The sequence below is a fragment of the Culex pipiens genome, chromosome 2, assembly GCF_016801865.2.
Source record: "Culex pipiens pallens isolate TS chromosome 2, TS_CPP_V2, whole genome shotgun sequence".
In the NCBI taxonomy this organism is placed as follows: Eukaryota; Metazoa; Arthropoda; class Insecta; order Diptera; family Culicidae; genus Culex; species Culex pipiens.
Window position 1 is genome coordinate 84,018,642 of NC_068938.1, and position 15,228 is coordinate 84,033,869.

Genomic DNA, 15,228 nt, shown 5'->3' on the forward strand with positions numbered 1-15,228 from the left:
CATTCCTGGTCAACTGAGTACACTTTTGGACCTTTATGGATTTATTCAACTTTAGAGGGTCAAGAACAACAAAATTGTTAAATTTTCCATTCAAAACACATTTATTTTCCAAATCGACGTCATCGTGCTATCTTGTCGCACCCGCCATTTCGACGTTCCGCGAAAAACGCGTTTTAATGTTTGACCTTGAATAAACAAAAACCAGAGCACACACTGTAAACAATAACAAACACGTTTTGTTTGACTGAGCATTCTGTGCATTTTCCCGAAGTTTGGTTGAAATTGGTTGCTGGAGTCCCGAGTTCTAATTACAAATGTTTACGGTAGTCTAACTTGTACGTGCTTCAAACGCGTTCTAACCTGAAATCCCTTTGGCCATTTGTCGCACTTACATCAATTTTCAGGGAGTGACATATGTAAAGTGACAAAAATGCACGGAGTTTTTTCGGTTTTCGATATATTATCTCAGGATTGAAATCGAATTTTGGGGATCTGTGAAGGTCAAAAGGTGAGGCATTGTTAGCTGCACAAAAAGGCGTTCTTAACACAATTTGGCCCAAAATGCACGTGTGACAAGTTAGCACGACGGCGACGAAATGTTTATGACAATTACCTGTTTAACAAAACTTCAAAATATAACATCATGCTACAACTATTTCGTGCAACTGAGTGTACTGAATGAAATGCCGCCAGGCAACCTCCTTCCGGTCGTCTGAGGTGGACCTATAATCGAGCCGGTTGATGAGTTTCGTATAAATCGGGGATCGTAAGTCACTCTATCAAATTCAGCAGCCCTGCGCGGGGAGTGTGTTCGTGCTGCATGGACATCACTTGCCAAAGACCTCTTCCGGTGAAGTGTGGTTGAAGCTTTGCCCAGTGATTCATTGCGTGCGAGCAGGCATCAGAAGAATGCGTTGCTCTCTTTGTGGTGCCTGGGGTGAAAGGGAAATTAATGGGTGCTAGGGTGGTTCGATGAATATTGAGCTCTACTGAACATTCCTCAATGGTTGTGATTGTTTTTGTGAATGATTTCAATTCTTAAAAAAAAAAATACACTTTAAAAAAAATTTGAACATGTATTTCTAAATCTATTAAGTTCTTCAAACACTTTAATAGTATTTGAACATATTTCAGAAAAATAAAACTCCTTGAACTTTGAACTATCTACTCTATTCAAGTATTTTTTTAAATCTTTGATTTTTTTGTAATTGCAGTCGTTGATTCCTCGCAAAAATTTCAATATTTACAATATTTTATTTTTTTAAATCAAGACTAACATTTCAATAGGGCGTAATAATGCGTGTTGCCTGTTTTTGCGACCAATATTTCGATTTTTTTTAAATTAGTATTGATTCTAAAATTTATAACTCGGTCAAAGATTGTTTGCCCGTTCTGGAAATTTCTGAAAAGTTGGCATTTGATATCCCCTACAACATATCAGAAAATTGAAAAATATTTTTTTTTTTGCAAATCAAGTTTAGTGACAAAAAGTGAAATAAAAAATCACCAACAAAAATTTTACCGTGTATCATTTTTTTTAGTGTAGTCCTTATCCATACCTAAAAACTTTTCGATAAAAAAATCCTTCAAAAGATACAGATTCTCGAATTTCCATATATCATTTTTGTATGGGCAGCTGCCAAATTTGCATGGAAAATTATATGGAGAAACTAATGATACAAAATGGCAAAACAAAACAAAAAAAAAGAATGACCTTTTTCTACAATTTTAACCTTTATATGCCTATAACTTGAAAACGACGATCTTTATTAAACAAAATGTGAAGTAATTTTCAGAATATTGGGCATCTTAAAACGGATTTTACAAATTTTCAAGACCAGATGTTAATTTTATCCAACTATCATATAAACTCAAACGCAATCGATGCTTTTTTGATCCCCTATAAAATATTTAAAAAAATAAAAATTCTGATTTTTTTTAGAATTTATCTTTTATTGGTAAAAATGATAGAAAACAATCAAGAATTTTGATCCACGTAACATTTTTTTGTGTGAGGTCCTAATCTTAATTAGAGCTAGTGTTTTTCGCGATTTTGACAAGCCGCGTTATCCGTGAAATTTGCCCATGGCTGTTAAATCTGGTCAATACCGTGAGATGGCGCGAAATTCGAAATAATATTTCTCCTCAATGTACCGTTATCAGAGGCCGTGTTACTAATCTTGAAGGTAAAATAAGTTTGTACATAATAAATATTAGGTGTTTTTGAAACATAATTTTTAAAAATCATTGAATTTATGGGCATTTTCAGTAGAAAAAAAAACATGAAAAAAAAAACGAAACTATTGGCACTACGCCCCCCGGGGCATGGCCTTCCTCTAACGTGGGATTTATGCTCCAGCGCCTCTGACGAGACAGGAGAAACCGGGACCGACGTTTTACTTCACCATCCGATAGAAGCTCAGTGGATAAGGCGGGAATCGAACCCGCGTCTCATAGCATCATCGGGATCGGCAGCCGAAGCCGCTACCCCTGCGCCACGAGACCCACCCCAAAAAAACATATAAAATGTGAAATCTATTGATTTGTGCTTCAAATTCAGATAAAAATGCAATATTAATCGATAATTTTATAAACAAAACTAGTTTTAACGAATTTAATGTGAAATTCTTACTTTTTAACAATTTTACCTATAATGTGTATTTTGTATAAAAGCTTATAAACTTAGAGAACTTGATATAAACATTGATTTTCTCCTTGAAAACTATATTAGCAACCTGAGTGATACATTTGACATAAAAATAAAGTTTGCACACCTTAAATTTGATTTTCACAAGAAAAATTATAAATATCAAAGTCACCCTGGAATTCAAAGAAAGAATTTTCAACGTGCCGTCACCCCCAATTTCACCCCTAATGACGGTAACTGTTTTTTTAAACACTACTTTTTTCATGGATCTTGTGTGGCCTACACCAGTACATGTTTTAAAAATAATAATCTTGAGAAAAACCTTACCAGATTGAAAATATTCCAAAAATAAATTGAAATCCTATCAATGCCACCCCGGTTTACGGTACAGCGAAATGAGCTTTGATTGTAACAAACTCCAACGTGAATTCAATGAAAGAATACGCAAAACTATTTTATTTTTTAAATCTCTGTAAAATTTAGTAAAACAACCATGAACAAGTTGGAAAACTCAAAATAATTTGAATATTTTTGGTGTTCTTTGTTTTGAAGAGATATTAGCAAATTATCCTGGTAATTAAATTCTCAATAGAATAAGGAGACCTGAATCGCAAATTGAAATAATGCAAATTTTGTAAAAAAAATCACAGTATTGAACTCATTAACAAGTTGAAGCATCTTGAACTATTGCTAATTCTTAATATAACTTTCATGAACACAATTATTCTAGAATAACACTTTACTAGCCCTACATTACGATTCTACAACTTTGCCGAAGACACCAAATCAATCAGGAAATTCTTTCTCAAGATGAAGAATCCCGAATAATAACATGCCCATTTTGTATTACCAGCCCGCAAAATTGTCGTTTAATCCAAGTCAAAAAATACAAAATTTAAAATGTAGAAGAAAAATGCTAAACTCTAAAGAATTGCTCTGAAATCCATGAAATAAAAAAAAAACATTTCTTGTTTACAGATCCACCCCATCGCGATCTGCCACTCACGACGGCTCACCTTTGCGGCTCGAGCCGCTGCGGGGCCAAAAGTGCGGCGATAAATCTTCTTGTTCACACTATGTCAAATCTGAAAATAATAAACTTCCTCTTTCTCCGGTCCCGCGACAGTCTGTTGTTTTGCCATCAGTGAATGGGTCCCATACACATTTTCAAAGCGCGAAAAAGCAGTTTATATTCAATTGGACTTTTATTCGCCGTTCCTCCGGGTTGGGTGCAAAATGTTTGGTCCTCGGAAGTCGGAGGGTCCTCTCGGATTTATGCTTGGGGTGTACACCACCATCTGGGTTCGCCTCAATGGGACTGTACAATAAAATATAAATGTTTATATTATTCACTCTCTCCTCGGAGGACTAATATTCTCTCGCCACAAAAGTTTCGAAAATTTATTACCAACTGACTGTTGTGGCTGCTGCTGTTGCAGCAATCGTGATGAAGTGGCAGATTCCTCCGGGAGGTCCTTCCCTTAGCGTGCTAGGACTAGGGTTGAGCGAGTTGAGGTTTTGTGAAAAACCAACCGATACAAAACGATTCGATGATGATTTTATTAATGTTATTCTATGCCTGATGGTTCTCTGGGTCAGTCGAAAGGGATATAATTTACCACTCTATTATCCAGCGTGTGTGTACGATGTGGTTGGGAGCGAGATTTCCCGAAGCTTGGTTTGAGGTTAGAGTGTCATTAATTTGGTATTGGCTCAATGCAAACAAACACACGGTGGTGGTTTACAAAAGCTAGGACTTTGAAGGGGATTCCCGTGACTTGGTGCTGCGGAGAATCCTTCCACGACGCAACGCAGTTTGATATGTTGCCATAACGAAGACAATATATTATGTGATAATTGGCTGAACATATGCGTGCATTTCTGTGGGATGGGGTGCGAACAGATTTAGAACTACCGATGATTATTTCATATGAAAATATAAACAAAGATATTTGGAATTCGTTTCGATGAAAAAGAAACTTTGTGTGATGAAGCCACTGATTTTTTTCAATTTCAATTCGGTTTTATTTTTTAATAATCAAGATACAACCGCCTCCGATGCCGATTATACTAGTACCGACAAGTCTTTTTCCAACAAACAGACTATAGTATGAAAGCATAAAATCACCACTAAATAGAAAAAACAAAATGTTTTAATTTTCAGATCAAGCTAAAAACTGTGGATCATCATAAAATTGAGTTTATGAAAAGCCCACATGTTTTCATTTTTAAACAAATTAAGCAAAAATCGATTAATGCAATCCTTTTTGCCTTCCTCACCTTACTGAGGAAAGGCTATAAAATCACTCGAAAAATGAACTTTTTAATTAGACCTCCTAGACCTACCGTCATTTATACATATCGACTCAGAATCACCAGCTGAGCAAATGTCTGTGTGTTTAGCTGTATGTAGATATGTGTACCGAATCAATGTCACTGAAATATCTCGTCACTTACTGAGCCGATTTTGACGTATTGGCCTCATTCGATTCGTCTTGGGCACATAAGTCCCTATTGAAATTCATAAGATTTAGTAAAGCACATCAAAAGTTATGCTTAAAAAACTGCTGCATATAAATTTCACAATTTGCAAAAAAGGGTAATTTTTGCATGGAAACCTGAGCAATTCTCTACCAAAACCGGAAATGGATTTTATTTGTATTTTTTGATTTGGCTCAAACTTTGTGGGGGCCTTCCCTATGACCAAATAAGCTATTTTGTGTCATTGGTTCACCCATACAAGTCTCCATACAATTTTGGCAGCTGTCCATACAAAAATGGTATGTAAATATTCAAACAGCTGTAACTTTTGAGTGAATTTTCTGATCAATTTGGTGTCTTCGGCAAAGTTGTAGGTATTGTTGAGGACTTTTGAGAAAAAGATAGGTACCCGGAAAAAAAATTTGCTGATTTTTTATCAACTTTTTTTTCACTAAAACTCAATTTCCCAAAATACGTATTTTTTGATTTTCCAGATTTTTTGATATGTTTTAGGGTACAAAAATCCGCAACTTTTGAGCTATAGAGAAACATGGTCAAAAAATCTGCCGCCGAGTTTGAAAAATATTGATTTTTGGAAAAAAAACGAAGTTTCATGCAAAACGCGTTTGACATTATTTTTTAATGCAAAATTGAATTTGAAATCGAAAAGTACTTTACAGATTTTTTGATAAAGGGCTCCGTTTTCAAGATATAGCCACCGAAAGTTTGATTTTAGCGAAACATTTGCAGTTTTTCAATTTTTAAAAATAGTGACCATGAATGACCATTTCTAAAAATATATTTTTTTAAATGTTCAGAAAATTTGCTATAAAATTGTCTAAGAGACATTGAAGATTGGACCTCGGGTTGCTGAGAAAGAGCCGCTTTAAGAAAAAGAAACACGAAAATTGAAGTTTTCAAAATCTCACCAAAACAACCCACCATTTTCTAATGACGATATCTCAGCAACTAATGGTTCAATTTTCAATGTTAATACATGAAACATTCGTGAAATTTTCCGTTCTTTTTGAAAAAAATATTATGAAAATTTTTAAATCAAGACTAACATTTTAAAATGGCCAAACATTGAATATTACGCCCATTTGAAATGTTAGTCTTGATTTGAAAATTTGCAAAATATGTTTTTCGAAGAGATCGGACAATTTTACGACTGTTTCATGTTTTAACATTGAAAATCGGACCATTAATCGGAATATTTTTCCGTGTACCTATCTTTTTCTCAAAAGTCCTCAACAATACCTACAACTTTGCCGAAGACACCAAATTGATCAGAAAGTTCACTCAAAAGTTACAGCTGTTTGAATATTTACATACCATTTTTGTATGGACAGCTGCCAAAATTGTATGGAGACTTGTATGGGTGAACCAATGACACAAAATAGCTTATTTGGTCATAGGGAAGGCCCCCACAAAGTTTGAGCCAAATCAAAAAATACAAATAAAATCCATTTCCGGTTTTGGTAGAGAATTGCTCCCGTGTGCTTTCTTGTTCTATCTAGATAAGAATCTCAGCAAGCTTAGTACAAAAGAGCACATCGGCATCGATTTATAGATTTTTTATAATAAAATCTCAGCATCAGCATAAAATTAATAGCAATTTTCAAAAAATTCTCAATTTTGGTTTGAGTACTCTTCCCATCCTATCACGGCGTGTTTTCTAGAACAAACATTTCAGGAAAAAATAGTCATCGCTACTGTCAAATGTGTCTTATAGAAAATTTTCTCAGCTTTCCAATGCTTCTAAGAGCGAAATGTTTCATCGGGAAATTTCTGAGAAATCTATTTTTTAAGTTTTTTGTTCTAAATTCCTCTATTATGTATTGGAAACTTTTTAATATCAGTTCAGGAAAATTGTCAAATGATGTTTTTTATGTGTCATTTACTCATAAAAATGTGCAAAATAAGGCAAGAAACAACTTTGTAGAAGGTTGCAAATCACTAAACAATTTTAGTATTAAGTTTAACCATGTTTTTAAATATACGGGATATATTCTGAAATGAAAATCATAATACCGTATTAAAAATTATTTTTTACATGAATTAAAAGACAATTACATAATTTTGTGTTAAAATATCACTTGTCTGATCTGATTGAGCTGATACATTCGATTTTTTGATGGCTCGAGATTTTTAAGTTTATTATTGGATGTTTATGAATAAATATGATATTTATGCCAGCAAACATGAACCGGGAACAACGATCCAAAAGATGATTTAAAATCGAAAATGTACTACAAATTACTGTTCCAAGCTTCAAAAGTCCCATTCTCATGAGTGTGAAATTTGTATGAAATAACGAAAAGAAATGTTTTGCTGTTGAAAATGCATTTAAATGTAGGAGTAAAATTGAATGTTGAAAACACCGTCACATACATTTTTTTTTGGTTTACACAGAAATAAAATATTATTTAACAGAAAAAATCAAACAGAAGCTTCCATTCCAAACTATTTAAACAAAAATCAAAGTATTTGTAAAACGTTTTAAAAAGATAGGATAAGACTTCTATAATATTGCTGATTCCTTGATCATTTCATACAAAATAAAAATTATAAAATTATTTAAATTATATTGTAAAATCGTTTAAAACTCATGAAAAGTGTTTCTCCTGAAGCTCGCCACAGTAATTTTTAGTTCAATTTCGAGTATAAAACATGTTTTGTATCCATGCAACTGGTTAATGTTTGGTTAAGGAAACATAGTAATTTTTTTCTTAACAATCTAGTAACCTTATCAATCTCAAAAATGCAAAAAAAAACTTTTTTATCAGCTTAATTCAAGCTAAATCCGAGCAGACGAGTAATTTTTGTACACAAAAATTATTAATAATCTAATAATTCCTGTAAAAATTATATTTTGATACGGTTTTATGATTTTTATTTCTGAATAAATCCCATATATTCAAAAACTCGGTTAAACTTAATTTTAAAAATGTTTAGCGATTTGCAACCTTCTACAAAGTTGTTTCTTACCTTAATTTGCACATTTTTATGAGTAAATGACACATAAAAAACATCATTTGACAAGTTTCCTGAACAGATATTAAAAAATTTGCAATATATAATAAAGGAATTTAGAACAAAAAACTTAAAAATTAGATATCTCAGAAATTTCCCGATGAAACATTTCGCTCTTAGAAGCATTGGAAATCAAAGAAAATTTTCTATAAGACACATTTGACAGTAGCGATGACTATTTTTTCTCCTTAAGGTTGCTCAGAAAACACGCCGTGGCCTATTATTCAAATTGTTAGACCTATGGTTTGCAAGCAATTCTTTTCGTTTTTAGATTGTTGAAATCAAGCCTGTTCTGGTAGAGTCGCTGGTTGGTGGTTGGACTCGGGACTCACAATCTAAAGTACGAAAAAACAGAATTCACATTAGCGAATCCGCTATGTATTCGAATAAGTTTCCAACGATTCAAACACTGTGTAGAACTGGCAACCCTTTCTCAGGTTATGGCTACTTAAGGGGTTACATACATGTATATCGGCAAAAAAGTCAGAGGTTAGTATGAGCACACACTTCAACTTTTTTTAATTCTTTTTTCAGGGCATTAAAATATACATTTTCACCTACTAACAAAACAAATTTGAAGATATTTGGTTGCATCATTGCCGAGATATAGCAATTTCAAGTTAGCAGTTTCAAAAAACGGGTGCCACGATATCTCAACACTGTCTTGACCAAATCGGCTCAAAATTTTGGTGAAGGCTCATTAAACCGATTCCGTGTGCATGACGAAGGCTGATTTAAAAAAAGTTTATTTAAAAAAAAGATAAAAATATTTTTGTGTTTTTCATATAAAAAACCGTTAGTTTTTGATTTTTGTATTTTTTTAAAAAGCAAATTTTAAAAATTGGGCTTCGTCATGCACACGGGATACATCTTGAGAGTCTTCACCTCAAATTTCAGCCAATTTGGTCCATCCCATCTCGAGATATCGTGGCACCCGTAAATCAACTCGGGGTTTAGAGAAAAACGCCAACAAAGTTTGACAGCCCGCTTTGCGCATGGCAAAATTTTGAGCTTAAATCGTCTCTTAGTCAGTTCAGTCACGATATATCTTCATGAATCTTTTAGGAGTGATTAATGATCATCTTTTGAGTGGATTTAACAAATATTCTGTAAAATAAAATTTTGTAATTTTCTACATGTATGTAACCCCTTAAGTGATGTTTATACATATTGTAAGTCTTATGTTCTATTTTTGGTGAAAAGTGAGGACGGCATCATCCACATGAGTGGATTAATTTAGGTTTAAATTATTAATTCTTCAAATTATCAATCAAACTAGTACCACTCTGAAGCAATGCCAGTAGCTTCACGTTCCCATATCGACCCTAACATCGCTCCTCGCTAACACGTTGCGATTACCAATGTTGCACCCGCTCACCGTCTAATTAAACAATATTTCATGCAACCCCCAACCTCCACTCGTGTCCCATTAATTCCATACAGCCTGCCGCCCCCCGAGTCGAGACCCCGGCCTCGCTCGATCCGACGGGAGTTGCGCAACGTAAACGACCTACTCACAAACGACACACATTACGGGCACCACACATTATGCGAGCAATTCGCAATTACACACACACACACACCTCCCAAGTCCTTAACTTAGTCGCTACTACCCAAGTCGCTAGTCTAAGCTGGCGCTACACTCCACTTACCACACCGTCGCTGCTCGCTAGTTCACCCCCTTGAGCATGCGCATTGCAACAGCTCCAAGTCAATGGCCCTCCACGGTACGGACGAACCCCGTTGGTTTGACTAAATATCCTAACTTTGACAGCTTGTCAAACCATCATGGTTTGACTGTACCCACCAGCAAAACGTGTGGCACTCACCGACTACCCATCCAAACGTGTTTTTTTTCTTTCTTTCGTCACCACGACCACGTGGTGGTAAGCCATTTATGATCAACAACTTTGCTCCAATTTCGCCATCGGTGACCGAGGGGGCCAGTGGTGTAGCAAGGTAGCAGACTTGGATCAGACACCAATCTCTCCGGTGTTATTGTGCATGAGAAGAGATGTTGTTTATGTAACTCCTCTTTTTTTGCTCGAAGGCTTTAGTTGGCCAATATTGGACGCTTTATTGACGCCACGCGATTTTGATTATCTGTTAGATTGTTTTCGCGCTGATGAGCGGTTTGTAACGACCGCAAAACCGTAACTGATGAGGAAGCTGCGCTGCCAGACGATCCGGTTGGTTGGAAGTGTTTCTTTCACGAGAGCAATTAAGGAAAAGACGGTTTCATGTTTTCATTGTTATAGTTTTTTATGCCGTAAAAATGATCAAAAGTTTGACACATAGTTACGGTTTCTTTTATTTATCTCCTTTTTCTCTATCTTTTTTGTTCGAAATTAAAAGATGACTTATATCACATGTTGGTTCAGAGTTAGCATCGTGTCGGATGTGGAGAAATTTGATCAATTTTACCTCATAAATGGGGGGGTTTTTTGGTTCTCGAGGGTGAGAGTATTGGAAGTTTGCTAGGTAACAAATAACATTTTTTTTGCATTTCTTTTTTGGTACAGCTTTAAGGAGTTCCAAATTTCGTGGCTCGGGTCTATTAACCATTATATCAATAAAGTAACAGGTTTAGCTGCTCTATCGGTATTTATACAAAAAAAAAACAATAATTAACAACGGATTTACTTCTCGAAAACGTCCACCCACTTGGGCGAACAGTGCTCTTAGAAGTCAACACACTTTCTCTCTACAAAATATTGCTCGCTTTAACAACTACATTTAAGATCACAAACTTATGAAATGATTCGTATTGGTTTGCTCGTAAAAAACTGCAAAATACACAGGAGGAACGTTCTAAAAAATCAGTTCAGTTTAGGCGGGAAATTGTTGACGGGAGGGGATCGGATGATTTTGGGGTTAGGGATAGGATGATGGTGGTCTAGCTTAGTGGAAATCGTGATGCTCAAAGGAATGATCATGGTGGTGTTCTTCTTTGTGCACATGGACTGGCACATGGACTGGTACTTTCACGGGGTAGGGCTTCTCCTTGATGTAAGGCACCTTAACTTCCTTGTAAACCGGGAAAGGCTTGTCGACCGGGACCTTAACCTCATAGGGCACTGGCTTCTCCACGGTGTACGGGACCTTCTTTTCGACAATGTACGGGGACGGGACTGGGACCTTGACTTCGACGGGGTATGGCTTCTCGACTTCCACCTTGTATGGCTTGTCGACTGGAACCTTCACTTCGTACGGGACCTTCTTCTCTACGACCACTGGGTAAGGCTTCTTGACCTCGACGGGGTATGGCTTCTCGACTTCGACCTTGTAGGGCTTGTCAACTGGGACCTTGACCTCATACGGGACCTTCTTGATGACGGTGTACGGCTTCGGGACTGGGACCTCGTACTTAACCTCATATGGGACCTTCTTCTCCACGGTGTAGGGCACTGGCACGTGCACCTTCACTTCGTACGGCACCTTCTTCTCGACGGTGTAGGGCTGCGGCACATGAACTTTCACCTCATAGGGCTTGTCGACCGGAACCTGCAGAAGGTAAAACAAGGGTTATTGGGGTTTTCCAAATGGACCAACTTTGGTGTCACCGTAAGCATAGGATTGCAAGTCTTCAAATAGTACTATTGTAGCTGAAGTAACACTGTTACAGGTACTTGGAATCTACTTATATCGAATTTTAAACCAGAACTGGTTGAATTGGTTCATTTTTGAGTTATGACATATTGAAATTCTTGTGTTTGAATAATGCCAAATCACGTATTTTATACATGTATACAAAGAGCAAAAAGTGGTGTTTTGAACCAACTGCACTTTTTCAAATCTAGAACCACGGTGAAGCCACGACTTGTTGAGCGTCGGATCGCCATCCCCCCAGAACGTTCAACTTGCCTTCACTTCGTACGGGACCTTCTTTTCCACGGTGTAAGGAGCTGGCACGTGCACCGGGTACTTGACGTACTCCTTGACGGTGAACGGAACCTTCTTCTCAACGGTGTAGGGCTGGGGAATGTCGTACTTGACCTCGTACGGGACCTTCTTCTCAACGGTGTAAGGCACGTGCTTCTCCACGGTGTACGGCACCGGGATCTTCTTCTCGATGGTTACGGTTTTGATGTGCTCATGGTGTTCGTGGTGATGTCCAAAGTCATGCCCGTAGTCGCCAATGGACCCGTAGATGCCACGTTTCTCCACATTCTGCGACTCCTTGGGCTCGATCTCGGTTTCTTCTGCTTTTTTGTCCTCCGCAGCAGTACCCTCGCATGTGACGAGTGCCACAAACAGGGCAAGACAACAAGGAACAATGATCTGAAAAGGGGGAGGTGGGCAGAGAAAACCAAACATTAACCGGGAGTCACTTTTCACTGCCATCGAGGGATAGATAGTCCATGGAGTTCTTGGAGCAGTCCAAGTTTCGTTTTGCACTTAAAAATTCTTCACAGTCCGTTCCCGATCACTGTGCAGCTACTGGAGCTGATCTTTTTGCTAGTTTTGCTCGTTGCACAATTCTGCCCATTATGTTGCACTTTTACGCAATTCACTCCAAATCCACTCAAACACGATCAGCTGCTCAAAACTCAACCACTGTAGATGATCACCCCCCAAAACTCAACCCCAAAACCTCTACGTACCATTCGCATTGTGCGCTTCAAGTGTATAGAATAAGCGAGACCAAAGTAGGTACTGATTTGAAAAACCCACTGCACCGACTATATATACTCAACGCTCGGGAAAACGCGCCAAGCTTCGGAGAGCCCGGTCCCCTTCCCCTCGGCCCAAGAAGAAAAGCTCCGAAGACGTGAAGAAACTTTCGCGCTCGACCCACCCCGCGCCGCCTCCCACCGCTGCCGTGATCGTCGCCCGCGGAGTTGATCGTCGGGTTGGCCAAAACGCCGAAGCGCGCGCAGGACGAAAGAAGTTTCGAAGAAGCCGGCTCAAATCGTTGCAACAACAATACGCCAGCAATAAGCAGCGCAATGCAAAAGCTTAATTTTTATGCTGTGGCGCGTTTTGATGAATCGAATCACGGGGCTGCCCACACACATGTGCGCCAGTTATTGCGCGCTCGCGCGAGTTCATGGATCGTTTCGCATAGAACCAATTTTTGTTGTGTTGTGCTATAGTCTTGCTTCAAATTACTTCTGGCCAGTTTTAGAGGCCGTAGCAGTTTCGTGCAGTTGTGAGGTAAAATAAAGGAAAAAACATTAAAAAGCATCACAAAACAACACTAATACGAATATTGGGTTTCTTAGCCTTTGTTTGAGCGTTGGAAAATTTAATAAGCCCTCGAAATGGTCAGATTAATGAAGAAAAAAGTTGACTGACTTTGGGGCTAGCAATTGAAGTGTGTGCATACGGGCTAAGCCATCAAGTGTTGCCGGTGTCTGATCAGGTAAAAACGCAATAAATTATGCGCATAAAATGAGCGAGAAAATGAAATCAAGAACTATATGTTCTTCACAGTTCTGTTGGTCTTATAAGTTTTGTTACTTTTATTTAGTCGACTTAATTAAATATTTATTTGAAGCAACCTTATTCAAAATTTATTATATAAGCAATTCTCTACGAACCTTTTTTCAAATTAAAATTTTTGTATTTTTTAGTCTGGCTGATACTTTCTTTTGTATCATCAGTTTGTCTATTTTATTTTCCATATAAATTAGGCAGCAAATTGTATGCGAAAATTCAAAAATATGTTCCTTTTTTGAACGATTTGGTCTGCAAAGAGCTCATTTTCACGAGTTTTGAATTTCCCGGAAAAAGGAAAAAAAAAATCCGCGATATTTATGGAATGGTCAAAAACCATTTTTCAATACATTTATTGAATAATTAAAGCTTTGAATCATAGAACTAGTTTTGCAATCTTAACAGGGAGCAGATTTTAGAAGGCTTAAAAGCATTTAAAATTAGAATATGTACGTTGTTGGGCTTTAAATTTTATATCAATCACAATTCTTCGTTAAATGTGATTCCGATTAATTAAGTTTCAGATTATAACTAAATATAAAAAAAAAATGATGTCTTTGATAGTGGCTGAAAAAAACACAACTGAATACAAACGGACTCTAAAATATATAAATATATAATTTGATATTTTGCGCAGCAAATATTTTTCAAAACCGGAGTTTTTTTTAAAGGTCTAATAAACAAAAAAATCATTTTATGTACTATTTATATTTAACTGCAATACATTTGAAAATTGGTTTGCTAATGTTGTTGTTACGTTCCTGTTTTTAACCGAAACCAATCAAACTAGCATAACTTCAGAAGCTGTCCCAATTTGTTTTATATGCCCTGATTCACCCGATGTCGGTACCTAGGACATTCAACTGTAAAAATTTCCGGACTATATTACGTATTTTTATTTTTTTCGGAAAACCCTAGAATCCTTGGTTTTGGAAAACCCCGAGAGTTTGAAAAAAATGTATTTGCTACTAAACAAATGATTTCCAAAAAAAAACAAAATTTTATTTTTATATTTTTTTATATGTCCTAAAATGACCTCTTTTCAGGTTTGTGTTTTTTAAAAAGTGATAAAAAAAAGCGAAAAAAGTTGAAAAAAATATTTTTGAGATTTTGTAACCATGACTATCATTTCAAAAGGGCATAATATTGAATATTGCACGCTTTAGAAATGTTAGTCTTAATTCTACAATTTTAAAACTTTTTTTAAGAGATCACACAATTTCACGATTTTCACGGTTGTTGAGTCGTGTGGTGTTCGTGGGAGAGATCGGTGGTCGAATCTACGCGCGCGGTTCCGAGAAAAAGTGCTAGAAGATTCTGGAATTTATTGAAAAAGGTGTCGCGTCGTTGCCTTCGAAGTTTGGCCCTCAGTCGTGTGGTGTTCGTGGGAGAGATCGGTGGGCGAATCGACGCGCGGTTCCGAGAAAAAGTGCTAGAAGATTCTGGAATTCATTGGAAAAAGGTGTCGCGTCGTGGCCTTGGAAGTTGGGTCTTAAGTCGTGTGGAGTTCGTGGGGGAGATCGGTGGGCGAATGGACGCGCGAGAATCTGCGAGATAGTAGTGGAAGTTTTTTTTTTTAATTTATTGATAGAAGGCTTCGCATCGTCGTGTATAGGTTGAATTTC

At 36.9% G+C, this 15,228-nt stretch overlaps 1 protein-coding gene across 1 annotated transcript; it reads right to left on the bottom strand.

Annotated features, from left to right (window-relative positions):
* Positions 1–10,400: 10,400 nt before the first annotated feature.
* On the bottom strand, positions 10,401–12,822 carry LOC120431311 (uncharacterized). Its single transcript, XM_039596444.2, has 3 exons — positions 12,769–12,822; positions 12,029–12,445; positions 10,401–11,668 (listed from the first exon to the last, which is right to left on the bottom strand). Exons 1-3 carry the CDS (start codon positions 12,775–12,777, stop codon positions 11,066–11,068), a joined length of 1,029 nt encoding a protein of 342 aa, XP_039452378.1. The 5' UTR covers positions 12,778–12,822; the 3' UTR covers positions 10,401–11,065.
* Positions 12,823–15,228: the final 2,406 nt, after the last annotated feature.